This window comes from Channa argus, chromosome 1 (genome assembly GCF_033026475.1).
Source record: "Channa argus isolate prfri chromosome 1, Channa argus male v1.0, whole genome shotgun sequence".
Lineage (NCBI taxonomy): Eukaryota > Metazoa > Chordata > Actinopteri > Anabantiformes > Channidae > Channa > Channa argus.
The window spans coordinates 44,529,321-44,555,537 of NC_090197.1; the positions used below are offsets into that span (position 1 = coordinate 44,529,321).

The following is a 26,217-nucleotide window of genomic DNA, read 5'->3' on the forward strand; positions in this document are numbered from 1 at the left end:
TCCAGCATTTGAGCTGACATGAATATTTATAAGTTAGAATAATAGTACAAATTGTGGCAACTAATAAGAAACTAATGGATGAAGATAATAATACATGAGGAGAGAGGTGAAGCTAAATTGATGCTTGTCTGAAAATATAACACATGCATGTTTAGGTTTGTGGTTGTGGTGACTTATGGTTATCAACATGACTGCAGGTCCGTTTTATTTTCCACCAAATTACTGCCAAAGAGTCCTCAAACTCAGTCCTGAGTGTATGATTATCCTCATGATGTGAGAGGGGCGGGCACATTGGGTCCTCATGAATATGGAGGCTCAGGACTGTGCAGACACTCCCTCTCTCCCTGTTGAACTTGTGTAGTTCGCTCCAGCTCGGACCAGCAGTCAGTCAGTCAGTCAGCAGTGGGCTCGGCTGTCGCATGGCTACTGTGTAAACTTTCTTCAACTAGTGGAAACTCGTCGGATAACGAAGAAGAGCAGGCGCTTGGAGGGACATACAAGGAAGAGGTCTTTCTATGAATCGGGAACCTGTGCTCCGCGGATCAAAGTGTTAATTTCCCACTCGTGCATGTTTAAATCAGAGGAGAGCTCCGGTGCCGTGTGTCGGCCAGACGACTAGTACAACCGAGTGGTAACAGCAGTCCGGAGGCATGATTTTGAGACGGGGCTCAGTCTTTGCTGCCTTTTTATTACTCTGCTTCCTTGCGAAGGTATGTGCCTTATTTTAGGGGAAACGGCGGGGAGAGTCACTCATTGGCGTGTTATATGAGCTCGCTTATTGCTAACGTTACATGTCACCAAGCATGCAACATGTGTTCATAGTTAACCTGCTGCAAGTGCAAACAACGAAGGGCAACACATGGCAAGAGTTAGTGTAGCATTGCGCACAGCATTTAAGCGTGAGGTCAAAGTTTTCCATTGCATTCACTGTTCTGTCTCCAACAGGTGTCAGAGGGATCTGGACAATTCGAGTTGCAAATTTTATCGATGCACAATGTGAACGGAGAGCTGCTGAACGGCATGTGTTGTGATGGCACACGGACCACGGCGGATAGGAAATGCACTGGGGACGAGTGCGATACGTTTTTTAAAGTTTGCCTGAAGGAATACCAGTCGAGGGTTTCTGCTGCAGGGCCCTGCAGCTTCGGAATGGGATCTACGCCTGTCCTAGGAAGGAATACCTTTTCTTTCAAGAGCTCGGTCAGGAATGACAAATCCCGGATAGTTTTGCCCTTCAGCTTTGCCTGGCCGGTGAGTTGAAGGCTTAAAGAAAAACCTTTCTGTGCTCCCCGACGCGCTTCTCCAAACCAGAAAAAAAAAGAGAGAGAGAGAGAGAAAATGTCTGTTTGCAGGGCAATTCTGTGCAATTACTGTCCGTCGGTCATTCTCAGCCTCCATCCACCCCCCAAAAACGTACATAGAAATCACAACACACAAAGAATGAGCTTCTCTCTCTCTCTGTGAACTATTCTTTTGAGGGAGGACCCCCAGGTCTCCTCATTTTCTGCGCCAATTAACCAGGTGCTGTATTTTTACCTATAATATGAACCCTGTTGGGATTGTGTTTAAAACTACCTAAAAGCAAAACTTTTCCGTGGGAAATGGGTTGAAAAGTTGGGTAAATGATCATTTACGAATAATTTGACCCACAAATAAGAAAATCATTCCCATGCTTTTGAGGAAGAATGCTCCATTGTAGTTTATTCCCCTCTGACCACTCATTGTTTAGGATAAACCTTTTGGTTATTACATTTTACATTGCATTGTGTGAAAGGATTCAGTAACTAAAATGTTGGATGAGCTGTATTCTATTCCAGATTTCTCCTCCTCTGTCTGGGAGGCAGCTGCTCATGGCAGCGCAGTGACTTCAGAGTGCAAAACCCACTTTCTGGTTCCCTCAAGTGTCAGCTCTTCTTTATAAAGTAAATAAATGGGCCTGACATGCCTGTGGGAGTGTTGTAGCTCTGTGAGAGATATGATTTGCACGGCTGGAGCCCATTTCAATGGAGTGAAAAAAGTAGTGCTGTGCACAGACTGACTGGCCCCACAGCTTGGCCCGCAAACGTCTCCACTGTGCCTGAAAGGCACAGATCGCGTGTGCGCGCGCGCGAATGTGGGTGCGTGTGTGTGTGTGTGGGTCCAGTTACATCAAGGCTGTTTTAATTTTTACCTCCATCTTAATGGTCGTTTGTGTTGTAATTTTAAGCGTTGTGCAAAATGTTGGCCTCAACCAGCAAGAATACATGACAGAACTGGAAGTTTGTCTCATACCATCCGTTTTTATGTGGAGCAGAACAAATGATTTGTCCTTTTCTGAACTGATAGCTAGGAGAACAGTGTTCCCGGTATGTCTGTAATATTGTTCTCAGTAGGGTAGCATGCAATTTGATATGTTCTGTATTTTTCTTTTATTTGCTTTCCAGTTACACAGTGGCGCCCCTCATGCTTTTTTCCCTTTTTTAAATAAAAGACAAAGGTTTCTGTTTATGTTCACGCTATGGCAACACTGTTGACATCAGGACTAACACAGATTAGTTTCGTCTTACTGGTTCAAAATCATTCAACTTGATAAAAGCATTTGTTGACATTGAAATGACACCTGGTGCCATTTCAAGTTTGAGGACTCTGGTAGTTTAACTTGTTTCTTTTGTTAACAATTATAATTTATAAACGGCCTATAACAAATGAAGAATGTTACTGTCATGGAAAAAAAAAAAACAGCGGGCACCCAGATTTCAACTAACCAATGAAGGTAGAAAATGATGTAGATACTTTATAGTTGAGCTAATTTTGTAAGTATGCAGTATAAAGGATGAGTTTGGTGCATGGAGGCTTAGATCTGTGAAAGAACAGCAACAAGTTTCTTACCCTTTACATCAAGTGCTTTACTTCAGTGCACATTAACAATCGGCAGGTTAGGTATGATATCACTCTTTGTCCTTTTCATCAGTTGATTGGCTGTCGTGGACAGATGGCAGTGGTGTGCAATTGGGTTGTTGGGTACTCCGAGTTCATGAAGCCCCCCTCCCCTTTCATCCTCTCTTGTGAGCTGCATGAAGTTGGCCTCTTGTCCAGGCCAAGGGCTTTGTTTAAGTCACGCTCGGTTGGACCCCAGGTATTTCATCGCTTTAACCTTGCCACCCACAGCAACTGCTGCACTTAATGAGGCTACACACATGTGCTTATATCAGGTAGGGCAAGAGCCAGAGGTCCAGATGAACGCTGACGGCTGACCACCTTTAACATGAGCCCATCTGTGTTTTAGAGCCACGTACGGACTGAACTAGTGTCTGTTTCATGCTTTTATTCCACAGAGAAGTGAGGGCCCAGCGACACAGGACAATAGTGTGCCCTCAGTGACTACACTGAGGATTACAGAGCATAATAGAGGCCGTGCAGCTGTAATTTCAGTACGGGGCAAGCAACAGGAAGCAGTTGTAGTAGACTCAGCAGTGATGAATTTGGCTCTCAGGCAAATGACCTTGCCTCTGTGGCCACCTCAGCATATTTTCCTGTGTTACTCCTAAATACAAAAGACAGTATAGATTAAGTTTTTAGAAGCACTTATGGGCTCACTTGACAGCTTGTTTCTTTCTTGAGCAATATCTTTTGCTTTCATCTCTCGTTAGTTAGCCTGACACCCAAATTATTTTCAATAGAATTTAATTATGGCCATATTTTTGCAGGACAATTTTCCTCAATCTTTCACTTAATACAATGCAGGCGTGTCCTCTGTTGGCATACCTGTGATTGATTTGTTGACAAGTCAGAGCAGTCTGAGAACTCTGATCAGGTGAGTTTCAGAACAATAGTCAGCTCAGCCTTCAGGCTAAGTGCTGCCAGCAGCTACGGTCTGATGTGGCAGTTAAGTGCAAATTGCTCAAGTGAAAGGGGAAAGTGTTTTGTTTTTTTTTTTCCTCTGCACCTCACCCTGTCCTATACTTTTACCAAAGACTCAGTTTACTTGTGGCTTTGTGTCACCTGTGTGCTGATTTTGTTTCCCTTATCAGTAAGTGACCCTTTGCAAAACACAGACAGCTGGCTGCTTGTTTAGTGAAATACTACATGCGACTTTCAATCCTGGTCCCGGGTTCATGTTTTGATCTTGTTTGCCTTGCGAACAATCCAAAATCTGTTTGCTGTTCCCTTTTTTGTTGTAGTTGGCAAAAAGGGGAGATTCTTGAATGAGGTTCTGTTGTATCCCAGACCCATGTAGCTTTACACTATATATTTAATAAGCTGCTGATTGTACAACAGCTCTCAACAGTGCAACTGTTGTGATGAAAATCCCTTGGCAAACAATGAATTCCTTCCTTCCTTCCTTCCTTCCAGTCCATCAGTGAAGGCTTTAAAGGTGATTATGTGAGTTGTCTTTTCATGACTGAATCTGAGCTTTATGGCAAACAGGGCGTGTTACTTAGCAGTCAGCAATCATTGCTTAGATCTCAGTTTGATATCGAAGTGATTGACTCAGGCAAACTGATACAGAAAGTCAATATCCTATTGAAGAGACTGTTTACATTTCCTCTGTACAGAGTGGAGAGTGAGACCTGCCTAATCTGTTCAGCCTTGCCTGTATTAAGACCTTTGGCTTTTGCCTGTTATTTTGTGAGACATACCTCCTTTTTTCTTATGTTAGATTTTCCTTGTAATGATACATCAGATGGATCAATTTCCAGCCAACGGCAGGATGAGAGGCCTCTGTGTATGTGTGTGTATTGGGAAAATTCCCCTACTGAGAGGATTCAGTAGTGTTCTTTGGCAAGGCATTGTGATTCGAACTGGAAGGATCTTTATCTCTTGTGTTGCTTGTCTGTTGGACAGTGTCTGCTTGGCCAGGAAAGATAAGAAGACATATGGCCACACTTATTGCACTTGGACGTGTGTGTGTGTGTGTGTGTGTGTGTGTGTGTGTGTGTGTGAGAGAGAGAGAGAGAGAGTAAGAGGGTGTACTCTGTAGTTCAAAGAGAAGTGAGTCAGCTGGGAGCCTGGGAAAACTGAACCTGGCAGTGGCAGACGGTTCCAAGCTGATAACTGCCGATGAGTTATAGAGTGTTAGTGAATGAGGAGTTAGGCAGTATCTCACTTTCTGGAAGCAGTTATTTGCTCTGGAAATTAGATCGAGCCATTATTACTTTTACCCAAAGTCTAAAATTAAAAAATACGGCAACATTAAGAGGGTGCCAAACCTTGTAGACACATCAAGCATAGTAAAACAAAATAGAGTTATCTGAGGCTACTATGTTTTAGGTTGTGTTTTGTTTGGTGTGGGCCTTCATGTTGGACAAATACATGCTCAGTCAGTGGTGATGCTGCAACATCTTCCATGTTGAGGCAAGTCCAAATCGTGCAAGATATGGGTGTGCTGCTGTGTTGTCATGTTGTTGTAGCTCGACCCTTAAATGAATCTGCCAGTAACCTGTTAAACTTGATGTCTCCTGACATCAACAATTCACGGCAAAGTGACTTAAATTTTTTATTTATTTATTGTCCTACTTGTAGTTTTCATGTTAATCCCATCACTTCAATGTTGCAATGATGACTCATTTGAACATTTCAAGAAACTAATAATCTTCCTAGTTCGTGCCCAGTCAGTGATGCTGGATTTGAGTTCCTTTTTTTTTTTTTTTTTTTTTTTTTTTTTAACACAAATGTGCAGTAGTCTGTTCTAGTGATTCATTCATGTTCTGTTGTGTAGGTTGGAAATTTTACTTCCTCAGTGGAAACTTAACACAAAAGAAATAACACAATACTGCTTAATGCTTGAAAGGAAACAGAGGAGTCTTTTAGCGTTACTGTGACTAGCTGCAGTTTAGGTTGTACTAGTGGATGATTAGGTATCACATTACTACTGACTCCTGAGTTTCTGTGTCAAGTGATTACAGCCAGTCAAGAGTCAGAATATACTGTACTGTAAAGCCTCTCTTGCTGATGAGCACTGCGTTTTAAATAATAGCTGCCCTGATTGCAGCGAGACATTGGCACAGAATGAAACCAATGTATCCTGGAAAGATGGAAAGTTGAATGACTGACAAAACAAGGTAAAGCCTTGAAGAAACAGCTTCAGGAGTGAGTCATACCATTTTCTTTGTTTCTGTGGAAAGGGAAAAGGGGTTTTCCTTTTCAGCAGGTTTGTTTACCATGAAGTCAGCGCAGAGAAGAGGTCATAGCAGCATTGCAGAATTTCTGAAATGCCTCCAAGCACCACTGCTAGAGGCAAAGCATGTGTGCAAGTATATAACAAGTAGGTGTTTCTAGTGGATCCTGGAGCAGTGTGAGTGGATTACACTTTCTCACAGTTGCATACTTTCTCTCTGACTCCATCGTTGTGCGCTCATAGACAACATTGTTTGTTCCCTCATGACTGTGGCACAGGGCAGTGCCAGTGTGTAAGCTGATATCGGTGTGAGCGCTACCGACCCTGAATCGGACAAAGCGTTTTCGGCAGTGCTGAAATCCAGACAGGCCCTTTTTCTTGTTGCTTCGTTTTTCTACCTGAACTGACTTTACTTCAGTGAATTGTTCACAGCACCCTGTTAGAAGTCCATAAATTTATGGGAAATTGAAAGTCCAACACTGCGCGCTGTGTCAGAGCTTTGGAGGTGATCCACTCATGTCTCTCATCACATTTTATAAACATAAGGAAAAACTGTTTTTGGGTGCAAGGTTACCACTGCTGAGATGAAGACACATTTTTGGCGTTGCAGGGTAAAGTTAAAAAAAAAAAAAAAAAAAAAAAAAACATTTCTTTTTGCCAAACATTTTATTTCATTTTGAATCCTTCTTCTCAGAAACGTGTCCTTAAGGGGCCAGCTCTGTTTGGCTCATTTCTCGGCACATCAGACACCCTCCTGCTGGGTGGGCGTCCAGCTGCCCATGTGTCTGTCAACCTAATTGTTGGGCTGTAGATCCCCTGCCCCACCGCAAGCTTATCCTCTTTTAATCAGCTGAAAAAGACTATTGTTTATACGTTTAGTGTTTGCAGCGTCTGTACTGTATTTATCCCTTTGGCTATTTAACATCAGACCTGACTGTTGATAGGGGGATTTATGTTTGATATTTGTTAAAAAAGGGGAAATGTGCAAAAACAAACCTCAAATTTATTTGCACGAAACTAAAGATTTTAAGCATTCTTTGTTCTTCTGCACAGTCAGTATATTATTCTAATTGTTATTCACACTATAGGTAATTGGTATAGTTTATTATTGTGCTTTCTAATACTGTGACTGCTTAATTCTGCTGCTCTGGCTAATACTCTTCTCTCGTCTTCCTCAGAGGTCCTACACTTTGATAGTGGAAGCCTTGGACTTCAACAACGAAACCAGTGGTGAGTGTTTGTCCTTGTCTGCCATCTCCATCTTGCTTTCTCTTCTCATTTTGGCTTCTTCCTCCCTCCCTCATGGCAACATCTGGGAAGAGTTGTGCTGAAGGTCAAAAAAGGAAGTGTATTCTTCCTGAACCCCCAGCCCTTTTTTTTGTGTGTGTGTGTGTGTATTGACAGAAAGTGTGTTGACAGATGCCTGTAAGGCAAGGAACAGGACAGGGAAGTGAGGAGGGCGGGGACGAAGAAGTGGGGACAGCTCTGACAGAGAGAAGGAAGTTGTGAGGTAGACGATGGGCGCTGTACTGGGAGAGCCACACAGCCCCTCTATGAAAATGTTTTCATTTGGCCGATGACTGATGGCAGGTGCTGCCAGCCAGGGTCAGGGTCACGCTATCTTGCTGTCACTGAGGCATAAAACACGGAGGTCATCCACCCGCTCAGTCCATGGCGTCGGATCACCCTGCAACCACAAAGCAGGGGGCTGAAGTCCCTGAGGTATACGACCCATATATAAAGTTACCTCTGGCACCGGTGGGCAAAGCACGTTCGGTGAAGTGGAGGACTTTTTTAGCATGTTACTGGGTGGATTTGGCTGTTCTTCCAACGAACGTGGGTAGTCACTAAATTCTGGTTGCCAGCGTTGGTTCCTGGCAAATACTATGCTAGGATTCCTGTTTGTTGTTGATCCGGTAAGTGTCGGCATTTTGCTTCCAGCTAAGGGAAAGGCTTATTCCATGCCTATTTATGCAGGTCTGTTCAAGGTCAACAAGGTTTCTGCCTTTTCTGCTGTATTTGCCGCTCCCCAGAGAGCTATTAGGGCACTAGTGTGAAAAGCCCCCTGAATGTACACAGTCGGTGCTAGTAAGGCCCTCTGAGTTCCATCAGCCTGGCTCACAGTTCTGCTTCTTGAGTTGTGGCTATTTTAAGTGAATACCAACGGATTCACAGTGCCTATTGTACGTACATAAATTATAAGGCACTATTATTTTTTTTTAGTTCTTATGATTTTAAAAATAAAGTATTGGTATAATGTGTGCCAATTGGTAAAGGCCAGTAGTCCCTCTTAATAACGTACAATTTTTATTTACGTAAAATTAGTTTGAGGACGACCTTTTCTTAGCTTTAAAAAGCTTATCTGATTTATGTTTGGCTCTAAGGCAGACAGCATGTAGAAATGATGTGCTACTCCTGATGCTGCAGGCCAGCAGTCGGTAGAGAAATGCCACACATCTCAGTTCTGGATTCCAGACAACTGCGAAATGTTATTGGGCACTGTGATCTCAGTACGCCCCTCTAAATCCCCCTATATGCACCAGAGCATGGTAAATAAATGACAGCAGGTGCCCCCCCCCCCCCCCCCCAATGCATTGCATTGCGTCATACTACACAGAGGAGTTATTCTCCCAGCGGTCAGCCACCTCTGCTTGTGTGAGCGCAGTAAATAACGACCGAAACATTTTTCATTCTCTCCCAGGTTGAAGATTAAAATATCATGTAGCAAGTGCTACATGTGAGGAATAGAGGCCTGAATGTATGTATGCTGTGTACAGTGTAGAGAGTCTGGGCTGTAGAGAGACTGGGCTGAGCATGTTCGCTCACTTTGAGTGTGTTTGTTCTGTGTGCGAAGCTCATTGCAGCCTTTGGCTCCCAGGTCAGTCCTTGCATGTTTGACAAAACCATGACCTTATCGTGTTTGACATGACAGTATGTCTGTTTCTGGGTCTAAGTTTGTGGTTTTGTAAGTATAGCTAAGTATTTCAAAGTCACATGTAGTAGTAACATCAGCTGGGCCTTTTCTGCTTATCTGAGGTGTAGAAATATAATGTAAATGTGTGGGGGGGGGAAAAAAGAGTTGACTCACTGCTTTTAGTACAAAAATGCATGTGAGAAAAGCAGCGTGGAAAAGTGCTGATGGCACACTGGCAGGCTTCCCAGCAGTCACTGTGGCAATGGTGTCCTCGTGCTGTAATTTACGGTGGCTGCGGTTCTGTCCTCGCCTAAGCAGATGCACAGGGCAGCATCTGAGACCAATAATATCCTCAAGCTGTAAACCTGAGAATCAGAAAGCAACAAGGGAGAGTTAGAGAAGGAGTGTGAGAAAAAAACTGTTAAGAGTGCTCATTACTGGCAGCCTTTTCCTTTTTGCTGCATTTCCTCCTTGTACTTTTCCTCCTCTCCAGCACACATAGTTGCCTTAATTACATATAATCTACTATCTGAGATCTCATGCAATTTGTGTCTGAATTTTTGGGGCATTTTTGGCTTCCCACTGTATGATCACGGAGAACATTGTGTGTAATGTTAGGATGCTGCATTCCACTATTTTCTCCCTGCCTCAAACATTTGATGAACACTAACTTAGCTGAGAGGGGGGAAAAATTAACAAGACACATTTTGCTGTCAACACTGATTGTTTCAAAATTTATGTTTTCTGCGCAGATGGGAGGTTGATAGAGAAAGCATCTCATTCCGGCATGATCAACCCTAGCCTGCAATGGCAGAAGCTGACTCAAAATGGCCCGGCGGCTCAGTTTGAATACCAGATCCGAGTCAGCTGTGATGAACACTACTACGGCTTTGGTTGCAACAAGTTTTGTCGTCCCCGGGATGAGTTCTTTGGACATTACACATGCGACTTCAATGGAAACAAGACCTGTCTGGAAGGCTGGTCCGGACCTGACTGCAACACAGGTGAGGTGCTGAGATCATAGCGTGGGTTGATGGGTGTCATCACTTCTATGCAAGTACTTGTCAAGACCGCAGCTTAAGACAGTCAGCTGATGAGTGGTACCGAGTCTGATGGTAATCTGTGATTCATGCTGATACACTGTCTGTTGCGTAGTTTGCATTGACTGTGAGACTGAACTCCCACTGCATTTTTCTCTCCTCTCTTCCATTCAAATAGTTCCATAAGTTTTCATTGCCCATCTAACCAGGAATAAACATGTGTCCCTCCAGTAAATCAGCCAAGACAATTTGTTATTAAATACTTTACTGCGATAAATGGCAAGGGCAGCTTGTTATTTGTTGACAGCAGTGTTTAGGCCCACAGACTGAAATGTCACAGAGGCTAGTAATTATATAATTTAGTGCTATAATTAAAATGTGCTTAAAAATTGAGCTAAGTTTGAATCTAGTTACCAGGCAATAAAATGGTCATTCTTCTTCTTCCTCTAGCTATATGTCGACAAGGCTGCAGCACCGAACATGGATCATGTAAGGAGCCAGGCGGATGCAAGTAAGTGACTGGCTGCTCTGTGTAATTTTATTAGTCTGTCATCAGTGATTTTACAGCATTCTTATTATATGAAATGTCAAACATGGGTTGCTGAAGTGCATTTCTGTACCACTGCAGCTTGTGCCAAAACCTGTGGTGTGGATCATTCAAATATGTAAGGTCTGTTGCCAAGCACCGGTTTTGTCATGGCATGGATTTTGCCTCTGCTGTTCTGTCCAAGAGACTATCAGGCTTTAGCAGGTTGTAGGCTGAGCTGCTAGTAAATCTCTCGTGGAGCTTTAGACTGGAGCTGCCAGTCTAGAGAAAGGAAAAGCTCAAATGCCAAGACTTCATGTTGGAAGTGCCGCTTGTAATGAGGCAAGCATTATCAGTCACATCGCATGTAATGTTCAGATGAGCCTTGGAGTGTATTGTTTGTGTAGCTAATGGCTTCCTACTGCCGTTTATGCACACAGCCAGAGGAAAAGCCAGACGCAGATGGATATCAGAGCTGGGGTATTGTGTGCAGTAACTGTTGTATCTCATCCTCATCCTGGAGGAGGCCCTGCACTCCCTGACTACTCTTCCCACAGCTCAGGCATTGCTTGCTTTCTTAGTTGTCTGATTTGGCCATAAATCAAGCACAGGGGATGATCAGGTTTGTTCATTTTGTGAAGCTGCTTGGTTGTTTTTCGCGAGCTTTTCACATCGAGTTTCTTGTAAGTGCTTGCGTGGCCACTGGCAGAACAAGAGGGTTAAATTGCTTCGATTTCTCAACAGGTGTGGCTATATTTAAAGATTAACCTCTGTTTATATGTAGCCTGCCAACAAACGCTCTGAGCAAGATCTAGTGTTGTAGTACGTGAGCACTTTCCCATCATCGGGCTGTTGTAGAGTGATAAACAACAGCAGTAGATCACAGCATTGTCTGTGTCGCTAACCTTATGTCTTCACAGCCGCAGCTAATGACCCTGTGGGGTTTGCTCTTAGCCTGCAGATTTTCTTGACGTCCACAGGTTTCAATGTTACCAATACAGCAATAACTGTCCGTGTGCCACAGTGGAGAACACGTCTGAAATGCCTTTAACTATTTTCATCTTGAGGGTTAACAAGTTTATGTAAATGGTCTGCACTTGTATAGCGCTTTTCTACCCGTTGGTACTCAAAGCGCAAACAATGGGGTAGGGATGGGGGAGCTGCTATGCAGCTGGCCGACTAAGTTGGGGTTCAGTGTCTTGCTGAAGGACACTTGGACATGTGACCAACAACTGCGGTATTGATGGATGGCCGCTCTACCTCCTGCGACACAGTCACCCCATGTGCATCTGCAGTGCTGCGTATTGTAATGTCACATTCCTCAGTAATTTGGCTGTGTAATAACTGCAAATGATCTGGGATCCTGCTGAGGAATCCTGCTCCGCTTCTCATGGAGGGGATTAGCACACTTTATAAGAATAGCCTCTTTAATCACAGACTGAGGTTTACTTAACCATCACGTTTATTTTTACAGTCCGTCCTTTTCTTGGGGCTAATCGGCGAGTCCTCCGTCCCAGAGGGACACTGTTTCCTGTCACTAGGCTGCACAGCAGAAACTGTATCTCCACTTTGCCACCTTTTGAAAGAGCAGACTTATCAGTTGGGCTGGATTGCTGTCTTAATTATGGACCTGGACATTTCAGTGGTCAGCAGGCTGTGTTCCCCTCCTCAACCTTGGGCAGAAGCCTGACTCCTGACTCATGGGAACCAGGATGAGCAGTGTACAAGCCGAGAGCAGGGCTGAACACTCCTCTCTGCGGACACGTCGCTACTGCCAAACCACAAGCACAGTGTTGTTAAAGGGAGCGTCTGGCCGCATGCTAATGTTAGCCGAGCTAAAGGTCCCATTGGAACTGTAATTTACTGTTTTGTTTTCTTTTCTGTTTGGTAAATGGCTAAATACTCCTCTGTTTTTTCCCTCTCCCGAAGTATTGTTTAAAAGCTGTTGCATAAACACCCTGCTACTTAAGATTCATTTGTGGTCTTTAAGATGCAGCCCAGTTGTGAGAACAAGAATAGTGCCTCTTTGTTTTATTTGTGCAGCTCCATGCTGTATACACTGATATTTAGTTCATTAAATTCAGATTATTGCTTATGAAGGAATTTTGGAATAAATAGAAGATTAAGATATTAGCATGTTCAGATACCACAGGGATTACTTTATCTCCCTGTGATTGTTTTAATTTTGCCTGATTGGTGTGTGTGTGTGTGTGTGTGTGTACTTGGGCTGAGTTTTAATTCATGTCCCACTGTTTGTCTTGCAGGTGTCTATATGGCTGGCAGGGCCAGTACTGTGACAAGTGTATCCCCCACCCTGGCTGTGTACATGGCACCTGTGTCGAGCCCTGGCAGTGCCTGTGTGACACCAACTGGGGCGGCCATCTTTGCGATAAAGGTTGAGTTCCTTCTCTTGTTCAAAAACAAAAGCTTTAGGAGTGGCCCGTGTTGTGTCAAAACAAACTAAAGCTGTGTGAAATTTTATTTTCCCAGATCTAAACTACTGTGGCACTCACCAACCTTGCCTGAATGGAGGTACATGTATCAACACAGGACCTGACAAGTACCAGTGTACCTGCGCTGAGGGCTACTCTGGTGCCAACTGTGAGAGAGGTGGGTGAGATGCTCAGTAGGATAATGTTTAGCTGTCCTTTTCTTTTGGTTTGTTTTGGTTTCCAGGTCCTTCCGATTGCCCTAGTAATACATGAAATTGATTTTTGGTTGTTAATTTAGAGGATTCTGGGATATGTAGGATCAATTAGATTCACTCATAAACAGGAGTGAAAATCAAGATATCTGCATTTGATATTGAGGGTTTGGTTTTGAAGCTGTGTTTAACTCTGTGACATGCAGTACAACTTCGCCGGAGCTCTCCTTTTAAGGATCGTCACTGTCAGGCTAGTTTCAGCAAAGTCAATTTAGAAAAGCAGCTCTTAGATTCCAAGTGAACACATTTTAGTTGTACAGTAAGTAAATCTAAACTTTTGAATTTTGAAAACAAATTTTGAATAAAAGAGTTGGCTTACTAAGTGATGTTTGGAGTGTTAATAAGTGGGAATGTTCTGGGTTCACGGCGTTTGCAGACAAAAGATCAGAGGTGCCTTTGGTTTGTAATCAGAGCAGGTGGTAACTCCGCAATAATCTGTTTCCACTCCAGTGTGAGTGCCCCCCTCCAAGTCAGGTAATCCGCCAATTTGATCTCCAGGGCTCTTCACTGCCCAAGCACTCGAGACAGATGGGTGTGGTGCCAAGGTTCAGCTGCTGCAAACACTTACCATGGAGATGATGGGTTTTTTTTCCTCATTAAATCTGAGCCTCGCAGGGCGCTGACAGCTTAACTGCAGAGATGTCAGGAAACGGTGCCCTTTGTAACAGGAGGTCCTCAGACCAGGGGATACGTCAAGCTATTGTAACACACAGGGCCCCACGGGGCAAAACTGCATCCTCTCCTCTCCCTTCTCCCCATGCTGTACAAAAGAGCTGTTCACTGATCAGCTCCAAACCTCTAGTTATTCTCCTAGTTAATCATCATTTTTGATTCATTTTGGACTCACTCGTCCATGAAGGAGAGAGTCTAGGGCTAAGGAATCCCGCTCTGCCACTCTCCCTCCCGCAACTCTCTCATCTTTTGCCGCCTCTCAGAAAAAGAATAGCGGGGAGTCAGAGGGAAGTCACGGTGCGTTGGTCAGGTCAACTTAGCATGAAAGATGATTTCCTGGTGGTGCGGTCTGCCGGGCGGGTAATGAGAGTGTGAAAGGGAGATTTTGAGCAGGCTTGTAGGGGGGAGGGGAGGTGACTGTTGAGGATGGTGATGGTTGAGGAAAGGCAGTCAACACCTAGGCTTGTTCAGGGGAGTGAGATTTTCAGGAATGAGAGTCAAATGCTGAAATGCATTTTTATAACTTTAGAATGACAGAGCAACCTTTGCTACATGATGATGCAGAAAGAAACATACATTCCCATCGCAATAGAAGCAGCAGAAAACACTAACATAACAATAGCCAAGGGTGGATTTTTTTCCTTTTAAAAATGACTCGTGTGTGTGTGTGTGTGTGTGTGTGTGACCTGCTTGCAAAACTCTCTTGTCTTTCTAGCGGAACATGCCTGTTTGTCTAATCCCTGCTCTAATGGAGGAAGCTGCTCAGAAACCAGTCAAGGCTATGAGTGTCAGTGTGCGTCAGGCTGGAGTGGTCCCTCCTGCACTATCAGTAAGATTGCACTGAACCTCATAAATGACAACACCCTTGCTGAGAATCTCACGTTTGATAACCAGAACTCCCTTCTCTTTTGCAGACGTTGATGACTGCTCTCCAAACCCCTGTAATCACGGAGGGACCTGCCAGGATCTAGTCAACGGTTACAAGTGCCACTGTCCTTCACAGTGGACAGGGAAGACATGTTTGATAGGTGAGACGCGTGTCCTCTTTCCACCCCTTCAAATCTGTCAACTGCACATGCTTATGCCACTAACCCCTTCTCTTTTTCACTAGATGCCAACGAATGCGACAGCAAGCCTTGTGTCAATCACAACTCATGCCGCAACCTGATTGGTGGATACTTCTGCGAGTGCATCCCTGGATGGACAGGGCAAAACTGTGACATCAGTGAGTTGACGTCAGCTGCAGCTGTGTAATCGGACACCTGTCCAACATTTCTCCTTTTAATACTTTCTCTGTGTTTATTCATAATTAAGTTAAAGTTAAAGCTGTAGCACAAACAGCTGGACAAGTGCAGCCTTTGCCTGTAGTCTAAATAAACCTGCTGAATTACTATTAGGTGGTGTTGTGGTGATTAGAGGTGGCTCAAAACAATCCTAGGACTAGTTTCACTTGGCAGCAGACAAGATTGCTCAATATTCTGTATTGCACTGATTCTGCAGCTTTGTTCTCCAACTTTTGCAAAGCACGCTCTGTTTCAGTGTTTTTAAAAGCTCCCAGCACGGGAAACGTAAAGCATTTTCTTGTATTCAAAGACAGACTATTTTGTGAAGCTGTTCAGAATTAATCTTCCGATTTGTTTTCCCATGCAGATATAAATGACTGCAAGGACCAGTGCCAGAATGGTGGAACTTGCAAGGTACGTGTTGGGTCAAAAACCATCTAGCTTTATCTGGTATCACTGTTTTGTTTGTGTTGTACCTGAGACATTTACAGTGGTAACATAAATATCTAGTAGACTGTTCTTGTTCTGTTGTTGTAGAATTCCTCTGAAATCAAATCTGAGGGGAGTGGGTTCAGAAGGGTTTCTAAGGGAGGAACACACAAGTTCCTTGACCACACTAGATTGAATTACCATAAACATTATTGTGTTGAGCCCATGCCAGGAAAATGTGTTGAAATAATTGCAGAGCTGTGATAATGTTCTTCCAAACTTGTCACCCCCCCCCCCCCACCTCGGCCTCACTCTTCGTTCTTTTCCCTGGTTTGACAGTTATTGTTTGGACCCCACCCTGTCAAAGCATTTAATCAAATTTGTGGCTGTGATGAGGTTAACCCCGGTGTCTCTTTCTCAGGACTTGGTGAACGGCTATCGCTGCATGTGTCCCCCTGGATTTGCAGGCGAGCACTGTGAGAGGGACATTGATGAGTGTGCGAGCTCACCGTGTCTGAATGGCGGGCGCTGTCAGAATGAGGTGAATGGCTTCCAGTGCCTGTGTCTGGCTGGCTTCTCAGGAAATCTCTGCCAGGTGAGACCCGAGTCCCATCACCGTCCTACACACCACTAAGCACATATGAATGCATCTTCCCTTCTTCCAGCCCCATTTTTGCAAGCTTTGTTAGAAAGTTTGCCTGCCCCACCCTCATAAATGGCTGGTGTTGCACATCCCTCCTTTTTAAAAAGGGAGTGCTTTGTTAAAGCTGCTCCTGGCTACAGCAGGACACATTCCTCAGTGCTGAAGCCCAGACTCAGAGGACGGCTCCTATGTCTCTGCCTTGTTTTTCCCGTTCCTCCGAGCACTGTGCGTGTGTTGTTTCCTGGCACAGCCTGTAGGGAGAATGCTGTCGGTTTGTTTCTGTTTAGTGTTGCAGAAACTGTCAGCTATCAGTTTAACCATTTTCTATTTAATACCTTTTTGCTCTAGCTGGACATTGATTACTGCTCACCCAACCCATGTCACAATGGAGCATCCTGCTTCAACCTTGCCACAGACTACTACTGCGCTTGCCCAGAGGACTATGAGGGCAAAAACTGCTCTCACCTCAAAGACCACTGTCGCACCACCACTTGTAAAGGTATGTCTCCCGCCTGCAATAACCACAAGCTCTTTCATTCTTCGTCTTTTGCCAGAACGTTTTTGAAAGGTGATCTGCAGTGTGCTGTAGTAAAATGCTGAATAAAGCCAAGTCTTCACAGTTTGCCTAGACACTTTGCCTACTTTTTTCCCCATGAGGGCAATACCTATATTTTAGTTTTGTGCAAAAAAAAAACTTCTTGGCCAAGGTGAGCAGTTTCTCTTGACTTGATTAATGGCCCCCTCCATCTCCTTAGCAAAGCTTTTCCAGTGATTCTCCCCTCCTGAGTTCTCTAAAAAATTGGCAACAGGCTGATAGCACTGTGTGTGTTCTTGGTAATAACTTGGTGGGCTTACCTCTTCTTTTTCCACCTAAATGAGTGTGTGTGTGTGTGTATAATTGAGTGAGTGGACCAACCACAGAGTCAGATACTAAATGGTGAGACACTCTGAGCTGTTGGCAAGAATTAAATGATTGCAGGGGGGCAAATTTACCCCAGGCTCCTAACCTGATCAGACAGGGGGAAAGGAAGGGATTTCAGTTCAGAGTGAAAAAGATCTTTCAGAATTGCATAGAAAAGCATGGCGGCTTATAATTGCTTCTGCTATCATTTCATTCTTACAGAGACACTGTTTTTCAGGGGTGGGCATTTTAATCATATTGTAGACATTATCTGTAAAGGCTTCTTAAATTGTAGATCCCTTTCTAATTGTCTACCTGTTTCTTGCTCACTGTTTTCTCTTTCTCAAAGTCTCTGTCTGTGTTTCTCCTGTGATAGACAGTTGCATAACTTTCAGTTGAATGTTGGTGCCTAACAAAATTGCCATCCTTCCGTATCATTAGGAAGACACAAACCACGCTTTATTATTTGGAGTGTTTGTTCAGACAGGCTTCGTTAGTCGTTACACTGTCGAACTGTCTCTCCTCTCTGCAGTGATTGACAGCTGCACAGTTGCAGTGGCGTCCAATAGCACGCCGGGAGGAGAGCGCTACATTTCATCAAATGTGTGTGGACCGCATGGCCGCTGCCGCAGCCAGGCCGGGGGGCAGTTTACCTGTGAGTGCCAGGAGGGCTTCAGAGGCACCTACTGCCATGAGAGTAAGACCAGAATCTACACACACACAATCCAGAATAAAAGGGCAAAACTGATTAAGACTTACAGCTAGACAAGCTCACATTTTGTCTTTAAATTTCAGACATCAACGACTGCGAGAGTAACCCATGCCACAATGGAGGCACCTGCATCGACAAAGTCAGCGTTTATCAGTGCATTTGTGGCGATGGCTGGGAGGGCGTCCACTGTGAGATTAGTAAGTAGGCATGGTTACCCGATGACGTCAAAACAAACCCAAACTATGTTCCAACATGACAAGTGCGTTTGACGCTGTGTTTGATATGCCGCACGTAAATGTCATTCCATCCAATGTCTTCGCTCAGACATCGATGACTGCAGCACCAACCCTTGTCATAATGGAGGGACATGTCGAGACCTGGTGACTGATTTCTTCTGCGAATGCAAGAATGGCTGGAAGGGAAAGACATGCCACTCCCGTAAGAACCTTTTTTTTTTTTTTTTTTAAACACACCCATTTAGTCTGTTTGTGCAGGCTCATGGTATGTGCTTATAGCTGTATATAATTACCCAATCTTCTATGCAGTGTGTTTATTCAGGATCATGAGTGCACAACTCAAAAACTCATTTTTAAATGCTCCCTACAGGTGAAAGTCAGTGTGATGGAGCCACATGCAACAACGGAGGCACCTGCCATGATGAGGGCGACACGTTTCAGTGCATGTGCTCCCCAGGGTGGGAGGGTACGACATGTAACATAGGTGAGCAACACAATCACAGGAGTACCATGTAATGTTTTATATTCTCACACAGACACAGACACAGACACACACACACACACACACACAGACAGAAGAAGGTTGCTTTGTGGGAGAGCTCCATCTTATATAAATCAGATCTGTCAGACCTGTCCAAAAACAGTTTTTCATCTGTCAGCGCTCTCTCTCTGCCCATCACCATCCTTACTAGTTTTTCCCTTTTCTAAGTGTGGACAGATATCTGCTTAAAATCCCTGATTGCTATGACAATACATTTCAATTCAAAATTGTGGAATGCAGATTCCCCTCAGAAAATGGAAACCAAAAAAATATCTAACCAACAGCAGTCTCATTTGACAGTTTAAGGTTTAGGATTGCACTGATAATCCTGTAATGATTGGGGGGCACTGACAGAACTTAACTTTCCTCTTTTTCTTTTTTCTTTTTGTCTCTTAGCCAAAAACTCAAGTTGCCTTCCAAACCCATGTGAGAATGGGGGTACATGTGTGGTGACTGGGGAGTCGTTCACCTGCGTCTGCAAGGAAGGCTGGGAAGGTCCCACTTGCACCCAGAGTAAGTGATTTTTAAGGGTTGGGAGAGGTGGACAGTTATTGCTATTAAATGAAGATAAATCTCCTGCTATCTAAGGCAGAGGTGAAATGCTGCTTCTGATTAAACTGGACTCACTCATCCTCCCTTGATGTGCATCTTTTTTTGCTGCTGGCCATGAGAAGAGGAGGAGGGAGAAGGGGGCTCAGGAAAGTGGAGACAGATGTAACCCCCCCTCTGTCCAACAAGCACCCCTCCCTCCCCTCTCTTTGTTGCATTCCTGTCCAAACAGTGACATGTCAGCTTGTTCTACAGCCCTCCTCCATTCCCCTGGACTCCGTGCTCTGTATGCATGTACTCTAAAACATAAATTCCCCAACTTGTATAAAGGAGGGAAAAAGAGCAGGGGTGAAAATCTAGGGGGTGGGCAGGGGGACTCAGTTTTGGTTTTTTTTGTTTTTTTTTTAGAGTGACAGCCAGCTCAGTTGTTTGTTCTGTTGTTAATAGAAAGGGTGGTGAGGAGGCCAGGCCCAACCAGCCCAACACACCTCTGCACATGCAAGCTCAGACGTGCTCTTTGCTGTACACTAATCTTCAGTTTCTCTCTTCCTCCCTTTGTTTTTTTTTTTTCTCTTTCAGATACCAACGACTGCAGTCCCCACCCTTGGTAAGTGGAAGCCAAACATTTCCTGATTTAGACCGATGTAAACAAGCTGCTCCTGCCGCATCGTAGTTTCTCACCTGCAGGCTTTCTCTGTCTTTCTGCTGAGAACCAAGCATACACCCTACCCTGTCATTCCCGAGATACAATCAGCTAACCCTCTTTTGTGAACCACTAGGCATGACTCTAATTTAACCACACACCACTAGAGCTCATTCCCAAACCCTTGCACACTTGTCCAATAAAAAGACTGATTGCCTTAATTGTTTTTGAGAAACTGTTAAATATTGACTGGTGAGAAAATTCCTAGCCTAAAATTGTTTTGATCAAAGAGGAATAAATGGTGTCAGTCCAGTGTCTAATGCAAACTAAAGTACCCCCCACCTTTTTTTTTTCCTCCCCTGCAGCTACAACAGCGGTACCTGCGTTGATGGGGATAACTGGTACCGCTGTGAGTGTGCCCCAGGCTTCGCAGGTCCAGATTGTCGGATCAGTGAGTATCAACTCCATGTCCAACTCTTCCCTGATGCCTGATTTAGCAGAGTTGCAGGACAGTTGCAGTCCCTACAAATGGAAGTTCTAGCTGACCAATTATGTGTGCATTGGGCTACAGGCCAGACTGAGTCATTTTGGTGTTACTCCACCGGGCCCTGCCGTTGTCCCTAGGGAAAACCAGCTTAGCAAGCCAAGAGCTAATCAGCCATGCTTTCTGACACTGATTACACAGATTGTTTTCCCTCTTAAAGGCTTTCAGATGGCCACATTCTTTCCCATTGCAAACCCTTTGCACTGCTGAGTCCAGCCCTTAGCTCCTGCATACCTGCTAATGCAGGAGCTTTTAATAAAGCTGCATTGGACAGAAACATCAAGGGCGCATTACCTTGTTTTCTTGTTAACTAATAGGTATGTACTGTTAAAATGACACATAACGAGACTTGAGGGCAGACCGCTGCACTTGTATTTGGGTACTGTCTGGCTGTGCTCTTCCTTTTCAGTAAGAAACAGTTTCTTTTCCTCGCTTCTTCCCTGACAGATATTAATGAGTGCCAGTCCTCTCCCTGCACCTTAGGCTCCACCTGTGTGGATGAGATTAATGGATATCGCTGCCTGTGTCCACCAGACAGGACTGGACTCCACTGTCAAGAAGGTATAAGTCTTGGTAAAAGGCTGATCCACATAACAAATCTACAATGTATTACATACTTCTAACAGAAAATGTTTTTAAACACAGTAACAAGAAGATCTTGCTCTGTTGATGGACATGTAACCCCTGATGGAGCCAAATGGGACGAGGACTGCAATACTTGCCACTGTTCCAATGGGAAAATTGTGTGCACATTGGTATGTCAAATTCTAAATAAAGAAATAATGCAAATGTCAAGCATTTCATTGCCCCGTACAACGTTTAACCACCTGAGTCATTGTTTACCAAAGGGAGAATAACTGCAACAAGTAGTCACTGCACTGATTTAAATGCTGCGTAGGTGTTTGCATCTTAGATCTCCATCTTCAGAGATCTCAGGTGGGGCCATGCCACAACAACACACTGGGTGGAGTTTGGCTTGGGACTGTCAAATTCTATAAAGAGATGATGCTGTTTGTTTTGAAAAGAAACACAATGGCACTGTCTGGTGTAGGTGTCAGATGTCAGTTCAGAAAGTGAAGCCATACTGCACAGTCGAGGCCTGAAGTGGTGCTTTCATTATCATGTTCATCTAATCACCAGATGAATAATGGTTCCTCACTGATACGACTCCCCTCAGGAAGGAAATGCACAATGAGGTGAATTTGATCCGGGACTGTAAGGCAGTGGCAGCTGTGTGAAATACAGTCTGATATGAGAACACAGTTATGTGGACTTTAGCATTCTTTCCCTTTTGGTAGCTTGTGTGTTTCATGCGAAATACAGAACCTTCTGTTAACTTGCAGTGGTGAGATGTGCATCTTTACAGAGGTACCCTCATGTGAGAAAAGCTGGGTGTCAATACGTTTTCACGGGGACATCTGCTAATTAACACTAAACCCAAAGTACAAGTGCAGGTTTTTGATCATACAGAGCTTCACCTTTTTATTACGATTCGTCCTGAGGACCAAATTTATTCCATTCATTATTTGAGACATTTCCCTAAAGCCCAAAAATGTCTTTTAGAGCCTGGTGGTGCCTGGTGATGTTTGTACATAATTTCATGGAAATCATTCAGAACTTTTTGTCATCTTTTGAGCCACATTGCCAGTATGGCTTAGACAAGTCTGCTCAACTGTAAACAAAAGTCTGCGACATTATTTCAAAGCTGTTTTTTCTTCGCAGATGTGGTGTGGCCCCACCTCATGCAAACTGGGTGCCAAAGGTCGAGGCGGATGTCCTTCAGGTCAGAGCTGCATCCCCATTAGGGAAGGCCACTGCTTTGTGCCACCCTGCCCTGACGTAGGGGAGTGCTGGCGCTCCAACTCTGCCCCACCTCCCATCAAATGCCACGCCAGCTCCGGTTACCAGGACAACAGCTGCGCCAACATCACCTTCACCTTCAAAAAGGAGATCTTGCCTCAAGTGAGTTACCTAGGCACAGGGAAGGGACAGATTGAATTAAAGGATTTCAGGGTTGTTTTTCATGCTTCTATTCCAACACCACTCTTAATGAATGGGATCAGCAACTGTGAAAGATCAGGTTTTCAAAAGTGCTCACCCATCTCTTCTGGGCAAAAAGATTCTAATCCACGACTGCTGAACAATTCATTCTTGTATGTAAATGTACTCCAGGAAGAAATGTGTTTCTCCTCTCTGTTTTGTTGTCTGTATCCAAGTTTTGGTCCTCCTGAGAATCAGCCATTCGTTACTTTGCAACTTATGCCAATACCCTCTTACCCCAACCACACAGCAAGATAAATTCCAGGATTATATGGATTTGAAGTAAACTTGACCACTGGGGACTCTGTCTGCATAGGGTCATCACTCGCCCGTTGCCTAACAAGCGTGACAGTGGATAGTGGCAGGCAAAGGAGTCTGTGGTCTGTGATCTAAATGAGGTGGATCCCAACCAGATAACGTGTTGAATCCACAGCCAAAATGCAGCTTAGCTCACACTTTTCTTCTTGAATGCCTTTTATTTTTCATTTTGCATTAACATGTGCTTAATGTCTTCATTCTGTCTAGGGCTTGACTGTGGAGGAAGTGTGTAAGCAGCTGAGGCACTTGTACATAGTAAAAAATTTCTCCTTGGAGCATTCGGTGTACATAACCTGCGACCCCTCCTTCTCAGCTAGCAATGAGATCCACGTCTGCATCGTAAGTACCTCCTCTCACTCCCAGTTTGTCTTTGTTAATACATGCATAAAAAGGCTTAGGCTTCGTTGTCTTGTGTCATCAGTTATGGCAGACTAGATGGATCCTAAACCTCACTTTTTTTCTTCTTCCTCTTCTAGTCCGCTGAGGACCATCGTTTGGACCGGAGCCCCATTAAAGAGCTCACAGATAGGATAATTGACCTGGTTAGCAAACGCAATGGGAACAACACCATCATCGCGGCCATCACAGAAGTGCACGTGCCAAGCCCCAGCAAAACTGGTATGAGCCACCTCCAAACTCACCTTGTTACCTATGAAGTTTTACAGACTTGAACACACTTGCATGTTTAAAAATGGGTGGGAGGATTTTGTTTTTCTTCATTGAATCGATTAGAAGAGAGAGAGCCAAGCCCTAAATATGACACCAAAAGAAAAATGTGCATGTCTGAAAAATAATTCTCAACCCTCCCACACAACTCAGGCCGCCCAGGTCTGCCATCTCATGGTAGTTGTAATGGAGCTCAAAAATAATCTAGCCAGGATTTCAATGGAAAAATTAGAGCTGCTTGGCTACATGGCTTCAGATTGGCCCATACAGTAAGTAGCTGGACTCGTAATAAGACTCCCGCATGTGTCCACCATTCATCAACACGGTGACAGCAGACTGCCGCTATGGCCAAATAAAAGCAGTCTCCAGGTCAGGTTGCACTGGCAAAGGCATGCTAATGATTGAAAAAAAGCTTGCCATAGCAATATAATTGAGCCTATTGTGTTATGTTTACCAGGAACTCAACCTTTTACACTTGTGGCATCTCTTTAATCAGTGGTTGCCGTTTGTTGTGTTTTTTTTCTCTTTTTTTTTTTGTCTGTCTGTCTTTTTTTTTTTTTTTTTTTTTTTTATTCCAACAGACTACCTTGTGCCCCTCCTTAGCTCCATCTTCATTGTCATCTGGATTCTCGTGTTGGTCTGCACTTTATTGTGGTGCATGCGCCGCAGGCGGAAACAGAGCAACCACAACGGGACATCAGCTGCTGGCTCTGAGGACAACACAACCAACAACGTGCGGGAGCAGCTTAACCAGATCAAGAACCCTATAGAAAAGCACGTGGGCCTCACAGTGGCCATCAAAGACTACGAAAACAAGAACTCCATCATTGCCAAAATAAGGACGAATCATCCCGAGGGGGATGAAGACGAAAAGGAGAGGCACTTACAGAAGGGCCGCTTTGCCAAACAGCCAGCATACACACTGGTGGAAAGGGACGAGAAGACGCCGATGTCCAATCCTAACTCCACAACCAAACATCCTAATTGGACTAATAAACAGGACAACAGAGACTTGGAGACAGCAAACAGCATAAACAGGATGGACTATATTGTATAGCAGACAGCTGTGTTGCTGTGCAACCAAGCCTTATGCCTTCACACCCCGGTGGTGGGTGAAACGGGGGAGCTTTGGCATGTGTAGTTGGTAAACGAACATGTCACAAGTGATCCACAGTATTTTCAGATATTCCCCGTGTTAATTTAAGTTTTGACAAGCTGGCTTACACTGGCAGTGACAGTTGCTTTGGTTGGCTGGAAACACAAGGTACTTGTATACATTTCACTCTAGAACTAGTTCTTAATGTGTCCTCTTATGCATTTCATGTCCTTATTTTTTTTTATTTTTTTTAAATTTAGTGGACACATGGAAGAGGCTCCTGGTGTAATAGTTCTACAATGACTAAAACTAGCCGTGTTCAACGCTAGAGCTAATTATTTTTAGTTTGTGTTTCAATTGTTTCTAGTTCAGTTCAGAGAAAGTGCCTTCTCAGCTTTGGACTTCAGCAACTGTCAGATAAGAAAAAGATCATCTTTATTATTTATTTTTATTTTTGGGGGTGGGGGGGGGTGGGGGTTCAATGTCAGCGGTTGCTGCCAATATGAAGAATTTGTGTTGATTTAGAACATGTAGATATGTAAATTTTTTTTTTATTAATCATTGTGTATATTTGATTTATTAACTTAATAATCAAGAGCCTTAAGATATCATTCCCTTTTATTTATGTTCTGTCTAGTTTGAAGGTTTTGATAGCTGTGGAAGCCTACCTTTTTTTTTTTTTTTTTTTTTTTTTTTCATTTCAACGCATTCTATTAAAAACAACAAAAACTTCAAAGACGACAAAGGATAGACACTTTGGGCCTTAAAGAAATACTTTTTTTTCATACATTTGACATTTCATTTCTTGTTACTGGGACCCTGATTGAAGGCAGCTGAGATTAGGGCAACTAGAGATCACAGCTGCTGTGAGGCTTGGACATGGTGCCAGACAAACTGCTTGCCACTAATGAATAAACATCTAAGGGAACAAAAAAAATCCTTCAGCAGCTTCAGTTAAACCCATTGCCATTTTTCAAGGGCTCTCAGAATTTACCAACTTGCATGGCAAGTGTCATAAATGCAACACGCCAGAATTCCCATTTGCTTTAGTCAGCGTAATATCATAAGCTAGACCACGAGTACTTGAATGGTAGGGGGGCAATGGGAACACTGTAGAATCCGATAAAATACACTGCCTTGCTCTGCAAGTGTCTGCTTTGTTTCTGTGCACATTTTTCTGTTTTTAAAAATGAGGCTCTTAAAACATGTTTGTCTTTATCTCATTTGTTAACCCCTTTTGAGATCATGGCAACATTTTGTCCTATTTTCGACTTTATGAACTTGAGAATTATGTGTTGATCTGGCAATATATTTTTGAAAGTCATATTTATTAAATATTTTGTATGAAAAGAGAATTAAAGTTGTCTTTGTTCTGGAGAGGGAGTGAAGAGTCTTGTCTGTGTTGCATCAAGCCAAACATGTCTGAGCATATGAAAGGCTTCTCATGCAGCTGGCGTGGGAACTGCTGCTGGAGAGACCTCATAGACTTAGGCAAGGTCTCTGTCCAAATGTGTTTACAGCTAATTACGTCGTAGCCAGCCATCCTCCTACCAAGTCAATCCTGGAGACAAAAATACCCTTTCTCCTCATGATCCTCAAATAATATTGCCCTAGTTGGTCTGGCTTAATTAGTAGGCCTAACTGAAATCGTTCAACTAACAGA

The 26,217-nt window shown here is 43.8% G+C and overlaps 1 protein-coding gene across 2 annotated transcripts; it reads left to right on the plus strand.

Moving 5' to 3' along the window:
- The first annotated feature begins 367 nt into the window (after positions 1-367).
- On the plus strand, positions 368-25,931 carry jag1b (jagged canonical Notch ligand 1b). Of its 2 annotated transcripts, XM_067525246.1 has the most exons (26): positions 368-710; positions 946-1,251; positions 7,276-7,327; positions 9,764-10,015; positions 10,502-10,562; positions 12,842-12,972; positions 13,068-13,187; positions 14,669-14,782; positions 14,868-14,981; positions 15,065-15,178; positions 15,604-15,650; positions 16,087-16,260; positions 16,657-16,807; positions 17,742-17,906; positions 18,005-18,118; positions 18,246-18,359; positions 18,528-18,641; positions 19,095-19,211; positions 19,827-19,854; positions 20,256-20,341; positions 20,882-20,995; positions 21,080-21,189; positions 22,157-22,396; positions 23,000-23,131; positions 23,269-23,410; positions 24,040-25,931. In XM_067525246.1, exons 1-26 carry the CDS (start codon positions 651-653, stop codon positions 24,513-24,515), a joined length of 3,648 nt encoding a protein of 1,215 aa, XP_067381347.1. In that variant the 5' UTR covers positions 368-650; the 3' UTR covers positions 24,516-25,931. The 2 variants fall into 2 exon arrangements, with proteins under 2 accessions (XP_067381347.1, XP_067381355.1); XM_067525254.1 differs by lacking the exons at positions 368-710; positions 946-1,251; positions 7,276-7,327 and adding an exon at positions 7,995-8,013.
- Positions 25,932-26,217: the final 286 nt, after the last annotated feature.